Below are 21,497 nucleotides of genomic sequence, written 5' to 3' on the forward strand. Positions count from 1 at the left end.
TCCATCACTGCATACATTAAAAAAATAAACACTTCTACTCACCTCCCTCCCCTCTGCTCCAGCGCTGCGACCTCTTCTGCTGCCAGCAGCAGCTGATCTCAGCATCTAAGCAGCGCATGACATCACTGCCATGCGCCCTGAGACGCTGAGGTGAGCTCCGGGGTTATTCAGTCCTCTCCACGTCGAGACTATGGGCGTGGAGAAGAGTGAATATTCATTCTTTTTTGTAGCATGCACAGAGGATCACTGAGCCGCAGCAGGAAGCCGGCGGCTGCGACTGATACTGCGTGCTGTAGCATACCTGGCGGCGTTCTTGCATGGTGTTCCATCTCTCATCATGCAAGATCGCAAACTTCATCTCCCGCCCAGCTTCCTGGTCTGGCTTCTTTCCTTGTGCTCTGCTCTGCTCTACTTTGGCTGCATAGGGCGACGCCCGCTGAACTTCCTGTTTCTTGTAGCTGCTGCGGACGCGCCCCTGTTGCATCTTCATCCTATTGCTGTCCATCTTTGGGTATTTATTCCACCTTCTTCCTCAAGATGGCGCCTGAGCATTGTGTCCTGTCAGTTGGCTTTTTGTCTCTGACGTGCCAGGTCCTATCCTGTTTTCCTGCCTGGTTTCCAGTTCTGTGTCTGAACTGTGGTCTGTTCTTGTGAACACGCTTCCAGCCTGTTCTTTCGCCTTCTAGGGGCCGTATTCCTAGATCTGCCTGTCTGTGCCTTGCGGTATCTGTTCCTGTTTGAACAGTGTCCTGTTTGTGTTCCAGCCTTGCTGTATTTGTTTCCGTTCCTCTGTTCCCAGTTGTCTGTGCCTCGTTTCTACTTTAGCCTTTTCTCCCTTTTCCCTCTATGTCTGTTTTCTGCGTCTTTCTGCAGAGTCTGAACTTGCTCCTAAATTCCTTCTCGTCGTCTCTGTACCTCTGTTGTGAATTTAGTGTACGCTCGCTACTTCTTTGTAAGTACTTTGTGTGCTTCTGGTTCTGCCTTTCCTTCTCCGTCTGTTCTTTGTGAACAGAGTCCTATCCCCTTGCCTTGTCTCGTTCGCCGCTCCGGCGGTTCTAGCCGCTCTGCGGTTTCCGCTCTGCTTCTGCCTCACCTACCGCTCTGCGGTTTCCGCTCTGCTCCTGCCTTGTTTACCGCTCTGCGGTTTCCGCTCTGCTCCTGCTTAGCTTGCCGCTCTTGCGGTTTCTGCTCTGCTCCTGCCTTGTTTGCCGCTCTTGCGGTTTCTGCTCTGCTCCTGCCTTGTTTGCCGCTCTGCGGTTTCCGCTCTGCTCCTGCCTTCTTAGCCGCTCTGCGGTTTCCGCTCTGCTCCTGCCTTGTTTACCGCTCTGCGGTTTCCGCTCTGCTCCTGCCTTGTTTACCGCTCTGCGGTTTCCGCTCTGCTCCTGCCTTGTTTGCCGCTCTGCGGTTTCCGCTCTGCTGCGGCCTTCTTAGCCGCTCTGCGGTTTCCGCTCTGCTCCTGCCTTGTTTACCGCTCTGCGGTTTCCGCTCTGCTCCTGCCTTGTTTGCCGCTCTGCGGTTTCCGCTCTGCTGTGGCCTTCTTAGCCGCTCTGCGGTTTCCGCTCTGCTCCTGCCTTGTTTACCGCTCTTGCGGTTTCCACTCTGCTCTTGCCTTGCTTGCCGCTCCTGCGGTTTCTGCTCTGCATCTGCTCGCTGCTCCGGCAGTCCTGTCCTGCTCTGCTTCTGCTCGCTGCTCCGGCAGCCCCGTCCTGCTCTGCATCTGCTCGCTGCTCCGGCAGTCCTGTCCTGCTCTGCTTGTGCTTGCTGCTCCGGCAGTCCCGTCCTGCTCTGCTCTTGCCCACCGCTTCGGGCGTTCCCTCTCTGCTGTGTTTGGCTACCGCATCTGCGGTTCTGTTTCTGTGACCCAGTCTGTACTGGGTCTTGTCCTCTCTGTGCTCCATCCCGTCCTTTCGGCCAGTACCTCCCTGCCTGCATATTCGCCTGTATCCACCCGTCTGCATACCTGCCGTGTTCGCTTATATCCACCAGTCTGTGCCAGCCTTTCCTGCCTGTTCCAGTAATCCCTGTGTGGGTCAACCCCCGTGTCCGGAGTTTGACCTGGAGTAGCACCTGGTCCCTCTGCCCGGTTTCTTCCTGGTGCACTGGCGTCGTATGCCGTCGTGCCATCTTGGTCGGATCGGCCAGATACTTAGTCACGCCCCTCCAGGCACTCTCCGGTTCATGGTCCAGTGGAACCACTTCTCCCGCACACGCCAGTCAGTCCGGGCGTGTGCATAACAGCATGCTCAGGCCATGGTTCCCGTTGAGCCCCACGGCCTTCGCTCTCTGAGGCGTTTTTCAGCTAAATACGTGCATTAAAAATAAATAAATAATTTTTTTTTTTCTCTAGCTGAGTTCCAGGCGAATTACGCACCCGTCCAGATGGAGCTTTCTGCAGCCGTTCCTGCGGATCCGCCCCAGTACTATGGGGATCCAAAACTAAGTCGTACATTTGTGGAGCAATGCATGCTACACTTCAAGTTCTACCCTCTTTCTTTTCCTTCTGATTGGTCTAAAGTGGCATTTATAATTGACTACCTAGCGGGTGATGCCTTGAAGTGGGTCACCCCCCTATGGGAAGCTTGGGATCCTATCGTCCTTGACCTGCAGGCCTTCCTGGTGGCTTTCCTAATGGTCTTCGATGACCCCAATCCTGGAGTCCCTGCTGAAGCTGCACCTGCTCCCGCGGATCCACCACGGTACTACGGGGATCCAAAACAATGCCGTGCGTTTGTGTGGCAATGCTTGCTGCAGTTCCGGTTCTATGCCAATGCTTATTCTTCCGATCGGGTTAAGGTGGGATTTATAATGTCCAACCTAGCGGGTGATGCCTTGGAATGGATCAACCCCCTATGGGAAGCACAGGATCCTATCGTTCTTGACCTACAGGCCTTCCTGGTGGCCTTCCTTTTGGCTTTCGATGATCCTAACCCTGAAGCCCCTGCTGAAGCTTCACTTCCCTGTATCCCGGAGCAGCCCCGACGGGTAATGTGCATAGGTAGCGCACAAGTTCTCCTGCCCGAAAAGACTGTTGCTTGCCCAGAATCCACTCAGGATGACTACACTCTCTGGAATACTTCTCCCAACCTCAAGAGGCAGTCCAGACGTGCTAGACGAAGAGGCAAGCCGTCACGCCAGAGTCTGTCCTCCCAGAGACCTCCTGACCCCTACCTTGAAGTCCCTACTGAAGCTTCATCTCCCTGCATCCCGGAGAAGCCCCAGCGGGTGATGTGCGTGGGTGGTGCACCAGTTCTCCTGCCAGAAGAGACTGCTACCCATCCAGAGTCCACACAGGAGAGCTTCCTGCACCTGGCATCAGATACTACACCCACTTTAACCAGTGTGCATGTCCAAGGATGCTCCGAAGCTGTGATTTCCTCCGAGTCTGTACACCTCTACTACCTGGCGGAGGACCCCCTGTTGCCTCCTGAATCCTCCGGGATACCACTCTATGACAATTGGAGAGAGACTTCCCTACACCCGGTACCCGATACTTCGTCTGCTCAGTCCTGTGGGCCTGACAATGGGTGCCTCAAAGTGGTAGTTACTCCCGAGTCTCTACACCCCTCTGACCAGGCGGAGGACCTCCAGTTGTCTCCAGAACCTTTCGGGGTGCTACCTGGTAGCGAAAGGACAGAGACTCTCCTATTCTCTGTACCTGATACCTCGCTCGCTTCGTCCAGTGAGTCCAACTTAGTGTACTTCGAAGCAGATGTTACCCCCGAGTCTCTACACCCCTCCGACCAGGCGGAGGACCTCCAGTCGTCTCCAGAACCCTTCGGGGTGCTACCTGATAGCGAATGGACAGAGACTCTCCTTTTCTCGGTACCTGATACCTCGCCCGCTTCTTCCAGTGAGTCCGACCTAGTGTACTCCGAAGCAGAGGTTACCCCCGAGTCTCTACACCCCTCCGACCAGGTGGAGGACCTCCAGTCGTCTCCTGAACCCTTCGGGGTGCTACCTGATAACGAATGGACAGAGACTCTCCTTTACTCGGTACCTGATACCTCGCCCGCTTCTTCCAGTGAGTCTGACCTAGTGTACTCCGAAGCAGAGGTTACCCTCGAGTCTCGGTACCCCTCCAACCTGGCGGAGGACCCCCAGTTGTTTCCTGAATCCTCCGGGGTACCACCACATAGCAAAGAGGCAGTGACTTCTCTACACCTTGTACCTGATACTTTGCCCATTTCATCCTGTGAGCTTGGCAAGATGTACCCCGAAGCAGAGGCTACCCCCGAGTCTCTGCACCCCTCCAACCCGGCGGAGGACCTCCAGTTGTCTCCTGAACTTTTTGGGGTGCTGCCTAAAAATAAATGTAGGGAGACTTTTTTGTGTGCTGTTTCTGGTACTTCACCCGTTTCATCTGTTGCTGAAGATGGCTGGATGGGAAGTCGCATCCTAGCCATCCAGATTATGAAACCAGTTTTGTCTCCTCCTGTGGACAATAGAAGTAATCTCCTTGAAGAGAGGGATTGGCCCCCAAATTCCCTGCGGAAGATCCTTGCAGGCCTGAAGAAGAGGGGGCGTAAGGGGGGGGGGGTACTGTAGCATACCTGGCGGCGTTCTTGCATGGTGTTCCATCTCTCATCATGCAAGATCGCAAACTTCATCTCCCGCCCAGCTTCCTGGTCTGGCTTCTTTCCTTGTGCTCTGCTCTGCTCTACTTTGGCTGCATAGGGCGACGCCCGCTGAACTTCCTGTTTCTTGTAGCTGCTGCGGACGCGCCCCTGTTGCATCTTCAGCCTATTGCTGTCCATCTTTGGGTATTTATTCCACCTTCTTCCTCAAGATGGCGCCTGAGCATTGTGTCCTGTCAGTTGGCTTTTTGTCTCTGACGTGCCAGGTCCTATCCTGTTTTCCTGCCTGGTTTCCAGTTCTGTGTCTGAACTGTGGTCTGTTCTTGTGAACACGCTTCCAGCCTGTTCTTTTGCCTTCTAGGGGCCGTATTCCTAGATCTGCCTGTCTGTGCCTTGCGGTATCTGTTCCTGTCTAAACAGTGTCCTGTTTGTGTTCCAGCCTTGCTGTATTTGTTTCCGTTCCTCTGTTCCCAGTTGTCTGTGCCTCGTTTCTACTTTAGCCTTTTCTCCCTTTTCCCTCTATGTCTGTTTTCTGCGTCTTTCTGCAGAGTCTGAACTTGCTCCTAAATTCCTTCTCGTCGTCTCTGTACCTCTGTTGTGAATTTAGTGTACGCTCGCTACTTCTTTATAAGTACTTTGTGTGCTTCTGGTTCTGCCTTTCCTTCTCCGTCTGTTCTTTGTGAACAGAGTCCTATCCCCTTGCCTTGTCTCGTTCGCCGCTCCGGCGGTTCTAGCCGCTCTGCGGTTTCCGCTCTGCTTCTGCCTCGCCTACCGCTCTGCGGTTTCCGCTCTGCTCCTGCCTTGTTTACCGCTCTGCGGTTTCCGCTCTGCTCCTGCTTAGCTTGCCGCTCTTGCGGTTTCTGCTCTGCTCCTGCCTTGTTTGCCGCTCTTGCGGTTTCTGCTGTGCTCCTGCCTTGTTTGCCGCTCTGCGGTTTCCGCTCTGCTCCTGCCTTCTTAGCCGCTCTGCGGTTTCCGCTCTGCTCCTGCCTTGTTAACCGCTCTGCGGTTTCCGCTCTGCTCCTGCCTTGTTTACCGCTCTGCGGTTTCCGCTCTGCTCCTGCCTTGTTTGCCGCTCTGCGGTTTCCGCTCTGCTGCGGCCTTCTTAGCCGCTCTGCGGTTTCCGCTCTGCTCCTGCCTTGTTTACCGCTCTGCGGTTTCCGCTCTGCTCCTGCCTTGTTTGCCGCTCTGCGGTTTCCTCTCTGCTGCGGCCTTCTTAGCCGCTCTGCGGTTTCCGCTCTGCTCCTGCCTTGTTTACCGCTCTTGCGGTTTCCACTCTGCTCTTGCCTTGCTTGCCGCTCCTGCGGTTTCTGCTCTGCATCTGCTCGCTGCTCCGGCAGTCCTGTCCTGCTCTGCTTCTGCTCGCTGCTCCGGCAGCCCCGTCCTGCTCTGCATCTGCTCGCTGCTCCGGCAGTCCTGTCCTGCTCTGCTTGTGCTCGCTGCTCCGGCAGTCCCGTCTTGCTCAGCTCTTGCCCACCGCTTCGGGCGTTCCCTCTCTGCTGTGTTTGGCTACCGCATCTGCGGTTCTGTTTCTGTGACCCAGTCTGTACTGGGTCTTGTCCTCTCTGTGCTCCAGCCCGTCCTTTCGGCCAGTACCTCCCTGCCTGCATATTCGCCTGTATCCACCCGTCTGCATACCTGCCGTGTTCGCTTATATCCACCAGTCTGTGCCAGCCTTTCCTGCCTGTTCCAGTAATCCCTGTGTGGGTCAACCCCCGTGTCCGGAGTTTGACCTGGAATAGCACCTGGTCCCTCTGCCCGGTTTCTCCCTGGTGCACTGGCGTCGTATGCCGTCGTGCCATCTTGGTCGGATCGGCCAGATACTTAGTCACGCCCCTCCAGGCACTCTCCGGTTCATGGTCCAGTGGAACCACTTCTCCCGCACACGCCAGTCAGTCCAGGCGTGTGCATAACACGTGCACTATTAAAGAAAATGAATATTCACTCCTCTCCACGCCCATGGGCGTGGAGAAGAGTGGATATTCATTTTCTTTAGCAGCAGGCACACGTGGTAGCTGCAGTAGCAGGCTACTGCCTGTGCACTGCTCCTCCGCCGCCGCAACCCCCCACTCACCTTCCACAGCCGGAATGTAAGTATACACTCGAGTATAAGCCGAGGAGGGCTTTTTCATCATAAAAAATGTGCTGAAAAAGTCGGCTTATACATGAGTATATATGGCATTTATTTTGTCCATATTATTATATTTACTTTACATGTCGGCTAGGTATATTCTATTTTTGTATCACAAAATTTTTGACAAATTTCTGATTTTTTTTTTCACAAATAAGCCCCAGTCATATCAAATAAATGTTACCACTATGATGAAGTACAATATGGCACACAAAAAAACTATCTCAGAATCAGTGGGATCCATTGAGGCGTTCCAGAGTTATTACCTCATAAAGTGACACTGGTCAGAATTGTAAAAATTGGCCTAGTCATTAACGTGCAAACAGCCTTCAGGGGTAAGGAGTTAAGTATTGTCAGATTGCCATGTGAGCTGGATTATGGTTGGGGGGGTATTCCAATATAAAATACATTGAAATCCATTATTCTTGCAATATTAATAACTAATATCAATATAATATGAATTTAGAAACACAGAAGACTGACTGCTTACCTTTGTCCTTTGCAACATCTTCCACTTCGACATCACGCATTTCAGCCATATAACCCAGCACTGTAAAGATTACAAATCCGGAAAGGAAGCTGGTCAAGCAGTTGACCACACTGGTGATAATAGCATCTCTGAAAGGCAATAAAAGTACATGCAAGGGTTGATTACTGTCAACCTAATACTACAAGTAGTTATGATACCAATTATTTTACTTAACCACTAAAGGACCCATAAAGAAAATATACATCATGGGTGGTTGCCTATTAATTCTTCGTGACATACATTTTTGTCATAGAGATTTTGCATACATATAATTGTTATTCTTGTGCTTGTACAGACCAGACTAGAAATTTATGACTATATGCAATTTGCACAGTCAACACTGAAATAAAAAACAATGCAGAATTCCTGTTTTTAAGTCACTTTGACTCCCCAAAAACAGAATGAGAAATGTTCTAAATGTTGTATCAATATAAATGTCAACTGAAAGAAAAAATTAAACAGGTATGACTCTTGGAATGTGAGACTCTTTAGGGGTTATGTGGTAGAAACACAAATAAACCATTTTTTATATAAGTCCTTTGTTTTAAGCCTGTTTTTTTCTACATAAAGAATCGGTGTACTTTAGAAAATAGATATTAATACATAAAAAGAATGGACACTACCGATAGCTAAAAACAGACTGCTGCCAATTTGTAAAAAGGAGACAAGTGCGACAAAAAAGAAAAGCCTGGTTTTGTGTGTAAGCCTTTCTTTTTGTACCACTTTAGAAGATAGATGGCATCATAATAAAAGGAGTGTATCTAGAAATACTGAAGCGACAACTCATCAAAATATCAGCCTGCAATTGAAATTTGAAAGTTGAAACCTTCAAAGTAGTGATAAAATTTCTTATAGACAACAAAGTGAAAGTGCTAGAATGGTCATCACATAGTCTGAATCATAATATTTGGTGGAGGGGGTAGCAGTGTGTGGGAACCATTGGCCTTTGACAACCTGTCAGAAAGTTGCATGACAGCCTACCATAGGATCTTCTTGAGATGGCTGATCAGTAGAGAGAGAGTGCTGCAGACACAATCCCCATAAAAGAGAGACTGGTTGGAGTCCTGGTGTAAGCTGTTGTCAAACCATGATCATATTTCTTTGGTACGTGCAGGGGTGAATTAAGAGTAGCAAGGGCCCCGGGCAGTTTAGAAGGAGCGCCCCCCCCCCACACCTGATGTATCAATCACATGTCACATGATCCCCTGTGATAGATCATGTGATAGTTCACGTGAAATTAATTTGGCACAATATTAATATATTAATTATAATAATTTTTTTTAGTCTGTGTACACTATGCGTTTTTTAAGCAATTCCGCTGCAGAAACACCTAAAAAAACGCTTGGTAGAAGGTCTGCCATGTTCCCCAATGATAATCCGCATGTGCTGTGCACATGCTGCGGAAATTTCCGCTGCGGATTATCATTGCGGAAAAATCCGCAGCACTACCAATTATTTTGCGGAAGCGCGGCGTTTTTGCCGCCATTGACTTGCATTGAAACGCATGGAATCCGCATCACTGCATCTGTACATGCGAATTCCATGCGTTTCAATGTGCGGATGGTACCCGTGGCTGGAGAAGAGGAGACTCTCCTCTGGACCCGGGTACCATAGAACCTGTAAAAAAAAGAGTAAAATAAAAAATAAATATTATACTTACCTTCTGATGGCCCCCGGTGTCTTTATCCGATGCGTCCTGGCTTGCCGGCAGCTCGCGGTAGACTAAAGGACCTGTGGTGACATCATTTAGTCATGTGACGGATCACGCAACCGCTGACGTCGGCAGGCCATCAGAAGGTAAGTATATATTTATTTTTTATTTTTTACCATTCTTTTACAGTCACACTATCTAAATCCATGCCGGTTGCATGGATTTATATAGTGTGACCAAGTTGTCAAGTACTTTTCCAAGTGATGCTAAAATCGCTTGGAAAGCGCTTGACAACCCGCATGCGGAAATGCACGTGAAGAACGCTTCACATCCGCTTGTCCCTGGCAAGAAAAACGCATGTACAATCCGCATGCATTTTTTTCTGCCAGGGAGAGCAGAAACACTCAAAAAAAATCTGTAGCATTTCTGCATCGTGGGCACATAGCCTTACATTAATTGTATGGCTTAATATTGAGCACACGTAGCCATCTATACACAGCAGGAGGCCGCACGTAGCCATCTATACAGAGCAGGAGGCAGCACGTAGTCATCTATACACAGCGGGAGGCCGCACGCAGCCATCTATACATAGCAGGAGGCCGCACGTAGCCATCTATACACAGCAGGAGGCCGCACGGCGCCATCTATACACAGCGGGAGGCTGCATGCAGCCATCTATACACAGCGGGAGGCCGCACGTAGCCATCTATACACAGCAGGATGCCGCATGTAGCCATCTATACACAGCAGGAGGCCGCACGTAGCCATCTATACACAGCGGGAGGCTGCACGTAGCCATCTATATACAGCAGGAGGCCGCACGTAGCCATCAATACATAGCAGGAGGCCACATGTAGCCATCTATATACAGTGGGAGGCCGCACGTAGCCATCTATACACAGCGAGAGGCCGCACGTAGCCATCTATACACAGCAGGAGGCCACACGTAGTCATCTATAAACAGCGCGAGGCCGCACATAGCCATCTATACACAGCGGGAGGCCGCACGTAGCCATCTATACACAGCGGGAGGCCGCACGTAGCCATCTATACACAGCAGGAGGCTGCACGTAGCCATCTATACACAGCGGGAGGTTGCACGTAGCCATCTATATACAGCGGTAGGCCACACATAGCCATCTATACACAGCAGGATGCCGCATGTAGCCATCTATACACAGCAGGAGGCCGCACGTAGCCATCTATACACAGCAGGAGGCCGCACGTAGCCATCTATACACAGCAGGAGGCCGCACGTAGCCATCTATACACAGCGGGAGGCTGCACGTAGCCATCTATATACAGCAGGAGGCCGCACGTAGCCATCATTACATAGCAGGAGGCCACATGTAGCCATCTATATACAGCGGGAGGCCGCACGTAGCCATCTATTTTCAGCGAGAGGCCGCACGTAGCCATCTATACACAGCAGGAGGCCACACGTAGTCATCTATAAACAGCGGGAGGCCGCACATAGCCATCTATACACAGCGGTAGGCCGCACATAGCCATCTATACACAGCGGGAGGCTGCACGTAGCCATCTATACACAGCGGGAGGCCTCATGTAGCAATCTATACACAGCGGAAGGCTGCACGTAGCCATCTATACACAGCAGGAGACCGCACGTAGCCATCTATACACAGAAGGAGGCTGCACGTAGCCATCTATACACAGCGGGAGGCTGCACGTAGCCATCTATATACAGCGGTAGGCCACACATAGCCATCTATACACAGCAGGATGCCGCATGTGCCATCTATACACAGCAGGAGGCCACACGTAGCCATCTATACACAGCAGGAGGCCGCACGTAGCCATCTATACACAGCGGGAGGCTGCACGTAGCCATCTATATACAGCAGGAGGCCGCACGTAGCCATCAATACATAGCAGGAGGCCACATGTAGCCATCTATACACAGCGGGAGGCCGCACGTAGCCATCTATACACAGCGAGAGGCCGCACGTAGCCATCTATACACAGCAGGAGGCCACACGTAGCCATCTATAAACAGCGGGAGGCCGCACATAGCCATCTATATACAGCGGTAGGCCACACATAGCCATCTATACACAGCAGGAGGCCGCATGTAGCCATCTATACACAGCGGGAGGCCGCACGTAGCCATCTATACACAGCAGGAGGCCGCACGTAGCCATATATACACAGCAGGAGGCCGCACGGCGCCATCTATACACAGCAGGAGGCCGCACGGCACCATCTATACACAGTGGGAGGCCGCACGCAGTCACGCACACACACAAACATATACAGACATACACATATACATACACGTATAAACACATTTGAACCACAAAAATACATATAAACAGACATCACACAATGATACCTGCCTGCACACACACACACGCTCACTCACTCAATCAATCACACACACACATACACACACTCACACACACTCTCACACAAACACACACACACACACTCACTCTCCCCCGGCTCGGCTCCAGTCCTCGAGCTCCTCTCCGGTGCAGCAGTGCAGCGCGCACTGCGTGACGTCACACTAGCAGACACAGCCGCACACAGGGCCGTGTCTCCTAGTAGTGACGCGGCCGGGCCAGCACAAAGGGAAGTTAACAGGTGCAGTGCTGGCCCGGCCGAAGAAGAAGTAGCGGCGGTGAGCCGCTGCTGGGGGAGCGGTCCGGGGGCCCGGCACATATTATAATGAGGGCAATCTGGCCATGGATCCCCTGGAGCCCCGGGGCCCCGGGCGGTAGCCCAAATTGCCCTCATTATAATCCGCCTATGGGTACGTGCATCATCCAGGAGTCCACCTGAATGTGACTCCTTGAGAAGTGACCAATAAACTTAAGGAACTATTTTTGTTTTATCACACTGCATTGCACTTTAGCCATCACACAGTTAAAGAAACTTATGTAAAGTAATATTAAGTAAATTATCATTTTTTTACTTTATTGTTGTCTTTCGTCATTGCTAGGCCATACCTATTGCTGGGTGGTTACCATTGAACTGGAAGCATCTAGGTGTAGCAACAGCTCAGCCAGAGGCAGCACCCTACATAACCTTATGGAGTACTGAACAGAGTGGAGCATATACATCACCTATCCCCTGATGCATCACTAAATTCAAACTGCATCTGGAAGTTACATAGGCACAAGACATGTACAAAATTTCCAACAGGGTCCTCAACTATTACTGGTCTTTAATTCTTTAACCCCTTTCCGAAATGTACCGTACATGATCTGTTCAGCTGTCATGTGCCACTAATGACGTGCCACCTGGGCCGTGGGGTACTCGGCAGCCGGGCCTATGGATGCCGGTACGGCGGGGATATCACAGTGGCTGGCCCGGTCCGTGACCCAGGGCGGTCAATAAAAAGGGGGATTATTTATAGAGAATTTGGAAAGTTTGTGACGCCACCTGTGGAATGTGGCAAAAGGGGGGGCCACCGTGCGGAGCAGTGCTCTGAGGCAGATGGTAGGGCAGCTTGTGATGGAACGGCTCCCCACAGGTGGAGCAGGCCTCAGGGCAGCGTGGGATGTAACGGGTGGTGGTGCAGGGGAGAGAGACGGCAGGACGGTCCCGGAGGAAAGACGGACACTCACACGGGGGTAAGCTTCAGTACCTTTACTGGTGAAGATGCAGGCACGGTCCAGGGTACTCCGGACGAAGGGCGCACTTTTGGACTCTCCCCAGTGAGCGGGTATAGGGCCTCCAGATCCGTGGCTTTACTCGCTAAGCTTCTGACCTGCCTGGAGCTAGGCCTAGCTTGGTTACTGTCTCTCTCTTGCACCTGCTGACCTGGTGGTAGGGCCTTCTCTTGGAGATCACTCTCCCTGGTCGCTGGGGCCTCCGTGACTCCTAGCCCTGGTACTGTATTCAGCGTTTGGTAAACCTGGGACCTGTAGTCCTCCAGGGGTTCCGGTGGTCCCTACTGGGTATAAGGGACCCCGTAGGCGCGGACCAGGTGTCCGGTATATACCTCGGGGTGAGCCTGGTATGCTCCTCTGCCCCCTCGCTACTTCTTCCTTCTCCTCTCGCCTTCAGCCACACTCAGGGCCCTCACTAGGCCTTCACTCGTGCTGTAGGCCTTGGCTCGCCTAAGCACAGCAGCCAGCGTGCTGCCTCTTCGCTGCTCTCTGAGCGTCAGCACGCTCTCAGACTCTCTCTCAGTCTGACTGATCTCACCAACTACTGAGCTGCCTGGCTCCACCCTCCCTATATAAGTCCCTAACGGACTCCCTCTGCTGGTCTGAGGTGGTAGGGTGGAAGTGTGTGAATGTGTGAGGGCCTCTTGTGGAGAAGTCCATCCATGCACCCTTCTGGGTTCTGTGGCACCAGTGCACAGCAGGGCGCCACACTAACAGCCGAAGGTGGAATAGTGATCCACCCAAGGCTGTTAACATGTTAAATGCCGCTCTCAATCTCTGACAGCGGCATTTAACATGGCCGCGACAGAAGGACGTCAAAAGTCCCACCCATCGGCGCCCAAGTCACATTACCGCTGATGGGTTGGCATGACAACCCGGGGTCTTCAGAAGACCCCCCGTGGTTGTCATTGCTGGGAGGCTATGAGCTCCGCCCAGTGGTTGGTGCTCATAGCCAGTGAGCATTGCTGCTACACACAGGCAATCTGATGATCACCTGTGTGTAGCAGAGGCGATCAAACAATCACAGCTTCTAGTCTCCCATGGAGACTATTGAAGCCAGTGTAAAGTAAAAAAAAAGTTTTTAAAAATATAAAAAAAATAAAAGTTTAAATCACCCCCCCTATCGCCCCATTCAAAATAAAACAATAAAAAAAAATCTCATATATACACATATTTGGTATCGCCGCTTTTAGAATCACTCCATCTATCAATATAAAATGAATTAATCCGATCGGTTAATGGCGCAATGAGAAAAAAAATCAAAAACGCCAGTATTACATTTTTTTGGTCTCCGCGACATTGCAATAATATTCATTAACAGGCTATCAAAACATCGTATCTACCCCAAAAAAGTCAGCTCGGCGCGCAAAAATAAGCCCTCACCCGACCCCAGATCCCGAAAAATGGAAATGCTACGTGTCCTGGAAAATGGCGACTTTTTTTTTAACAAACTTTGGATTTTTTCTTCACCACTTAAATAAAACTGAACCTATACATGTTTGGTATCTACATACTCGTAATGACCTGGGAAATTATAATGTCACTTTTAGCATTTAGTGAGCATGGTAAAAATAATAAAAACAACAACTGTGGTATTGCACTTTTTTTGCAATTTCACCGCACTTGGAATTTTTTTCCCATTTTCCAGTACACGATATGGTAAAACCAATGGTGTTGTTCAAAAGTCCAACTTGTCCCGCAAAAAATGAGACCTCACATGGCCATATTGACCTAAAAATAAAAAGTTATGACTCTGGGAAGAAGGGGAGCAAAAAACAAAAATGGAAAATGGAGTGGGGGTAAAGGGGTTAATAGTATTGGTATTTTCATATAGGTCAAAATACTCTTTGGGGAACCCTTAGGCTCAAGGACCCGGGGGCGACAGAAACTACTGCAGCTATTATAGTTATGCTCCTATCTTTGTTGTTAAGCTTGATAGGCATTGACAAGCAAATGCTCTTTTGGCTGAATAAGTATATAGTCTCACAGACACACTCAAATATTATGGAATATTATAGCAGAGGTTTTCTAAACTGCAGAAGGGGACCTGTTACCTTACTAAAGTTTGTCCATATTATGTGAGGGTCAGGTGTCCACATACTTTTGGCCATATAAAGTGTCTATATACAGTAAATTCGAACTTTACAGAACACTACAGTTTTCTGTAAGAATGATTGGAAATAAAATGAATAAATTGCAGACTAATTGGTATGATCAGATAATGTTGTAGTATCCTACCTGTAACAGTTGTTGTTGAATGGATTATAACTTGCTAGTGCTAGAAGAACACCAAATCCAGGTCCCAATGAGAAAAAGATCTGAGCTGCGGCATCTATCCACACCTTGAGGACGAAACGACAACACATTATTTACCAACAGAATGCATACGACAAAGCGTGTTTCATGAATTAGAGACAGTGATGTGGGAACTGCACCTTATCACTAAAAGATTAGAGATATTTACTGTATGTTTTGATTACTGATTTTCTTAATGCTATTGAATTAGGCTGTTTAATGACTATGTACAGCAGATAATTTTTTTTATTGTTCCTAAATGCAAAGTTAGCAACTTTCTTGTTAGCCTTCTTTAAAAAAAAATCGACCATTTTGCAGCTGAAGAGAGAATCTGTTAGTCCTTTTTTTAGCCGAGTGCTTAAACATATTAAAAATCAGTCAAAGCTCCAGCTCAGTCCTGATGTCTCTCTCTGCTCTATGCCTTCGTTCTCTCAGTGTTGGAGATAGCACTTGTACACAGGTCTCCACAATATGGACAAGGTAGAAAGTATGTACAATCTCAAATGTGCTGCAAATCAAACTACAGGGTGGGCCATTTATATGAATACACCTAAATTAAATGGGAATGGTTGGTGATATCAACTTCCTGTTTGTGGCACATTAGTATATGGGAGGGGGAAAACTATTCCAGATGGGTGGTGACCATGGTGGCCATTTTGAAGTTGGCCATTTTGGATCCAACTTTATTTTTTTCAATGGGAAGAGGGCCATGTGACACATCAAACTTATTGAGAATTTCATAAGAAAAACAATGGTGTGCTTGGTTTTAACATAACTTTATTCTTTCATGAGTTTTTTTACAAGTTTATCACCACTTATAAAATATGTTCAAAGTGCTGCCCATTGTGTTGGATTGTCAATGCAACCCTCTTCTCTCACTCTTGACATACTGATAGCAACACCGCATGAAGAAATGCTAGCACAGGCTTCCAGTATCCGTTGTTTCAGATGCTGCACATCTCGTATCTTGATGGTATGGTGTGGTATATGGGGTACAAAGATAGTGGGGCCATTCTTCATCAATGGAAACCTCAATGCCACTGGATGTCTGAAATTGCTACATAATGATGTGTTGCCCTCTTTATGCACTGAAGATGGCACGTTCCCTGAGTTTTTCCAACAAGATGGTGCACCACAACATTATGGGTGTCAAGTCCGAGCATTCCTACATGAACAGTTTCCTGGAAAGTGGATTGGTCATCGTGGGCCAGTTGAATGGCCACCAAGGTCTCCCGATCTGACCCCCTTAGACTTTTATCTTTGGGGTCATCTGAAGGCAATTGTCTATGCTGTGAAGATACGAGGTGTGCAGCATCTGAAACAACGGATACTGGAAGCCTGTGCTAGCATTTCTTCTGCGGTGTTGCTATCAGTGTGTCAAGAGTGGGAGAAGAGGGTTGCATTGACAATCCAACACAATGGACAGCACTTTGAACATATTTTATAAGTGGTCATAAACTTGTAAAAAACTCATGAAAGAATAAAGTTACATTAAAACCAAGCACACCATTGTTTTTCTTATGAAATTCTCAATAAGTTTGATGTGTCACATGACCCTCTTCCCATTGAAAAAAATAAAGTTGGATCCAAAATGGCCAACTTCAAAATGGCCACCATGGTCACCACACATCTGGAAAAGTTTTCCCCTCCCATATACTAATTTGCCACAAATAGGAAGTTGATATCACCAACCATTCCCATTTAATTTAGGTGTATCCATATAAATGGCCCACCCTGTATAAATGAAGGATAGAAGTTGTGCTAATGTATAAGCTGTACCTTGTACAGTGCTTGCATCATGTATTACTGACAGAGACACCCCCACAATATAAAATTTTGAAACTTAGATCAGGCTGCAAATTGCCTATCATGGGGGCTAAAAAAAATGAAGGAATGAAGATTGCAGACTGAAATTGTGATTTTATTAACTAAACATAACCACTAATATACTATATGTCATGCAGAAGTTAGCTTTTATAGGCTTCCAAACTGTTAGTAGTGGAGTGTTAACATTGCTCAGTTGACAGGATGTATATGTTCACACATAGCAAAAAAGATTTAATCACTTACAGTACTTTGCAAATAACAGAAAGTATTATGAGTAGAAAAGAGTATTAAAGGGGTTTTATTAGAAACGTGACAAAATTAACATATTTGCTCATTTGTACTTTATTACTTAGTGGTTCAGCATGGCATGGCTGTGGGATGGCATAAGTCAACAAAGCAATGTGTGCTGTAGGGCAGCGACTTTCACGACAGTGCGGTAATGGGGCAGTGACCCAAGATAGTTCAACTCAAATGTCTTTATTTTGGCAACTTACGAAAATAAACTCAAGCATTATCCTCCAGTTTGCAGCCGGGTCGTCCGTAACAGTCCCTATCAATCCGTTGCCTTGGGCGACTGCAGCACCTTGTAACTCGTGGGTGCGGCAATGGCTTTGCTCTCTCTGGTTCTGACCTGTGTTCAGTCTCACACAGACCTAACAAACACAGCTCTTGCTCTGTTGTTTGCAAAACCAAATACTCACACACCCAAACCGTAACTGAAAATGTAAATGGGAATCGTGGACATGGGCCACTCCCAAGCCCCAGATTAGAGGGAGAGATCCGTCTCACTACCTTCCTACAGATCTTCAGGTTCTGTGCCCGGACAGACCTTTACTCTGGGAGGGTTAATTTTACTTCCCAGTGGGACCAGAAAAGGGGCAAGTTCCTTCCCAAAACAGTCCTATAAGGAAGGGTCTTCACTACTTCCACCTCTGTTTAACTTTCCTGCACCTAGTGGAAAAGGTAAACTACGCTGTCGGATACTCTCAGAGTTCGCTGTGTATACAAATGACCCCAACTTTTACCGGGGTGGGTTCTAACCCAGAAATCAATGATTCATAGACGAGTGTCACTAGGCTCCCTGAGTCCAAGAGAGCCCCTGCCTGGTGTCCGTTGAGGCGCACCTGGCACATCATGGTGTCCACCAGCTGTGGCGACGACATCCGTGGTGTAGACGGTCTGGGCATACATCCATACCCGGCAAGTAAACCCACAGTACATGGGTTCAGCAGTCACAAGTGCTGGCCCTTGGCACAGCCACCACCTGATAGCGGTGGCACTGCTAGTCCACAAGACTGGTTTAGGGGAAACTGATCTCCTGCCACCCTCATTCTGGGGAAACCCCTCATTATGGGCTCAGTTCTGGCTGACCCCAGCAGAGGGACGTATCCCTTTTCCAGGCTCCTGGGCTTGAAGGAGCCAGCGTGATACCCGTAGTGGGGCAGAGTCCCATACCAATTCCTGGGTGGCCATATAACGCTCGATCAGGCTAACCATCTCATCTGGGTTACCTGGGTCCCCTTATCCCACCCAGTGCTACAGGTACAGGCAGAGTTTTCACCAACCAGTCGACTACTATCCTCTCTACCATCTGGGCTGCTGGGCTCAAAGTCTCAGGCTGCAGCCAGTTTTTTTACTAAATGCAACAAGTCATATACCTGAGACCTAGCGGGTCGGGCCTCCACAAAGGTCCACTGGAAAACTCTCTGTGCCTGTACATAAATATTAACCCCCATCTGGGCAAGGATCTCACCTTTGAACTTCCCTTAGTCCTGGGCATCCTCCTGGGTGAGGTCAAAGTAGGCCTTCTGAACATCTCCCATCAGAAACAGGGCCACCACTTCAGCCCACTGGGAGTTCAGCAAACTCTCCCGCTCCACGGTTCTTTCAAAGACTGTTAGGAAGGCTTCCATGTCGTCCTCCGGACTCATCTTCCTCAGTACTGACCTGACTTTGTCCTGGGCCTCAGGACAGACCGGGGTCCCTGGTGGGGGTGTATCATGTAGAGCCACAATCTGCTGTGCTAACACGCTGTTAGTCTACTGCTGTTGCGCCATGTTGTCCTTGGGCCAGAGTTGTAATGTTGCAGGCTTTATCACTGACATGCAGTTTTCTTTGGGGTAGCACTTTATTAAACAATCATGATTATTAGGGGGTAATTCATTCCATTTTTGACATTGGGTTGACTAGGTGTTATTATTTAGGTTGGTTTGATGCACTATTTTGATTAAATTAAGAGGTGGTTGTGGATGTGGATGTGAGAAACCAATCTGCGAAACATAGTTAAGTGATATTTCAGCATTACATCAGAGCAACCACATGATATTTGACACTGTAGTTGCCTTGTTTGCATGGGTGAAGGTGTTTCTATACATATAGTGCATTGTGAAAGTATTTGGCCCCCTTGAACTTTTCTACCTTTTGCCAAATTTCTTGCTTCAAATATAAAGATATAAAATTCTATTTTTTTGGGAAGAATCAACAACAAGTGGAGTGGAACGAAATTTATTGGATATTTTAAACTTTTTTAGCAAATTAAAAACTGAAAAGTGGGGCGTGCAATATTATTCGGCCCCCTTGAGTTAATACTTTGTAACGCCACCTTTTGCTGCGATTACAGCTGCAAGTCGCTTGGGGTATGTCTCTATCAGTTTTGCACATCGAGAGGCTGAAATTCTTGCCCATTCTTCCTTGCAAAACAGCTCAAGCTCATTGAGGTTGGATGGAGGGCGTTTGTGAACAGCAGTTTTATGCTCTTTCCACAGATTCTCGATTGGATTCAGGTCTTGACTTTGACTTGGCCATTCTAACACCTGGATACGTTAATTTTTGAACCATTCCATTGTAGATTTTGCTTTATGTTTGGGATCATTGTCTTGTTGGAAGATAAATCTCCGTCCCAGTCTCAGGTCTTTTGCAGACTCCAACAGGTTTTCTTCCAGAATGGTCCTGTATTTGGCTCTGTCCATCTTCCCATCAATTTTAACCATCTTCCCTTTCCCTGCTGAAGAAAAGCAGGCCCAAACCATGATGCTGCCACCACCAGTGGGGATGGTGTTTTGAGGGTGATGAGCTTTGTTGCTTTTACGCTAAACATATGGTTTTGCATTGTGGCCAAAAAGTTCGATTTTGGTTTCATCTGACCAGAGCACCTTATTCCACATGTTTGGTGTGTCTCCCAGGTAGCTTGTGGCAAACTTCAAGTGAGACTTTTTATGGATTTCTTTGAGAAATGGCTTTCTTCTTGCTACACTCTTCCATAAAGGCAGTATTTGTGCAGTGTATGACTGATTGTTGTCCAATGGACAGACTCTCCCACCTCAGCTGTAGATCTCTGCAGTTCATCCAGAGTGATCATGGGCCTTTTGGCTGCATTTCTGTTCAGTCTTCTCCTTGTTCGAGATGAAAGTTTAGAGGGACGGCCGGGTCTTGGTAGATTTGCAGTGGTCTGATACTCCTTCCATTTCAATATGATGGCTTGCACAGTGCTCCTTGAGATGATTAAAACTTGGTAAAAAAGTTTAAAATATCCAATAAATTTCGGTCCACTTCACGATTGCGTCCCACTTGTTGTTGATTCTTCCCCAAAAATTTGAATTTTATATCTTTATGTTTGAAGCCAGGAATGTGGCAAAAGGTAGAAAAGTTCAAGGGGGTCAAATACTTTCACAATGCACTGTATATACTTACCGTATGGACTATAACAATCATGACTGAAATGGTAGATCACTTTCACGAATGAATACTTACCCTATATATTTAGAAACTAATGCTTTATCGTGTTTCTTGCACATTACTGGGACATCTTTTGGTCGTCTTTTTAAACCATATGCTATCTTGATTATTATTTTAATTGTTATTCATTTTTTCTAATAAACTTTAATAGAGATTAATAGTAAAGTACTCCATTTTCTTCTTTGGTGAGATTTCTTTGGGGTATGCCTTAGTTCACACTGCCGCATTCTCCACCATATGTAAGGCAGCGGCTTTCATAACAGTGCGGTAATGAGGCAGTGACCCAAGATAGTTCAACTCAAATGTCTTTATTTTGGCAACTTACAAAAATAAACTCAAACGTTATCCTACGGTTCGCAGCCGGATTGTCCGTAACAGTCCATATCAATCCATAGCCGTGGACAACTGCACCACCTTGTAACTCGTGGGTGTGGCAATGGCTTTGCTCTTTCTAGCTCTGACCTGTGTTCAGTCTCACACAGACCTTGTAATGCTTTCCTAAATTTGACTTGGTCAAATAGCTTGACCAAGTCCACACTCTCTTTTACTTTGCATTGTAACCACAGCTGTGGCTGTAATTACAATGCTCTCCAGTGGGTTCAGTATGTTTCTATGTACATCCTGGGAGAAACGTAATGACCCTCGCATATGATCCCCCTCATTGCCTCACAGTGCCTACATGGCATAACCAGACTGCTGCCCATTACTTAGGGAGCAGCACATGGACACTGACGACTCAAAGACCGAGTTTCCCATTGAATTTGCATTGGCAGATTACTGGCCACACATTCATTTTCTTTAAGTACCTTACGTTTCTTTCTTCTTGATATCAGGTAAAATAAATTTATATTAAAATTATTCCATTATCAACTAATTTTAATAGCGTTGGGTGCTTATTTTTTATTCTGAATGTCAGCTAGATTGAACCACTTTCATTCATATTTATTTCGTTTTATACAGTTTTGCTATGTTGTACTTTTATCATGTTATTACATAGAGGTGTTATGCTGGGGTCAAATTTCAAAATTAGGAAAATGAAATCATAATAAACATAATATGTTATTGCTAACGTAAAAATGTACAATGGGTATTTATTACCAAACAGAGATGTCATGTGTTTTAA

The 21,497-nt window shown here is 47.8% G+C and overlaps 1 protein-coding gene across 1 annotated transcript in view; it reads right to left on the bottom strand.

The window, feature by feature from the left end:
• Nucleotides 1-21,497, bottom strand: part of LOC141257868 (sodium-dependent serotonin transporter-like) — a 188,122-nt gene that overhangs the window by 46,224 nt on the left and 120,401 nt on the right. Inside the window, exons 6-7 of the mRNA XM_073672880.1 lie at nucleotides 14,756-14,859; nucleotides 7,193-7,320 (exon numbers count right to left, since the gene is read on the bottom strand). Coding sequence (XP_073528981.1) covers nucleotides 7,193-7,320; nucleotides 14,756-14,859 — 232 coding nt within the window. The remainder of the gene's footprint in view (nucleotides 1-7,192; nucleotides 7,321-14,755; nucleotides 14,860-21,497) is intronic.

The sequence above is a fragment of the Phyllobates terribilis genome, unplaced genomic scaffold (genome assembly GCF_046119375.1).
Source record: "Phyllobates terribilis strain yellow unplaced genomic scaffold, ASM4611937v1 Scaffold_1__5_contigs__length_1240528914, whole genome shotgun sequence".
In the NCBI taxonomy this organism is placed as follows: domain Eukaryota; kingdom Metazoa; phylum Chordata; class Amphibia; order Anura; family Dendrobatidae; genus Phyllobates; species Phyllobates terribilis.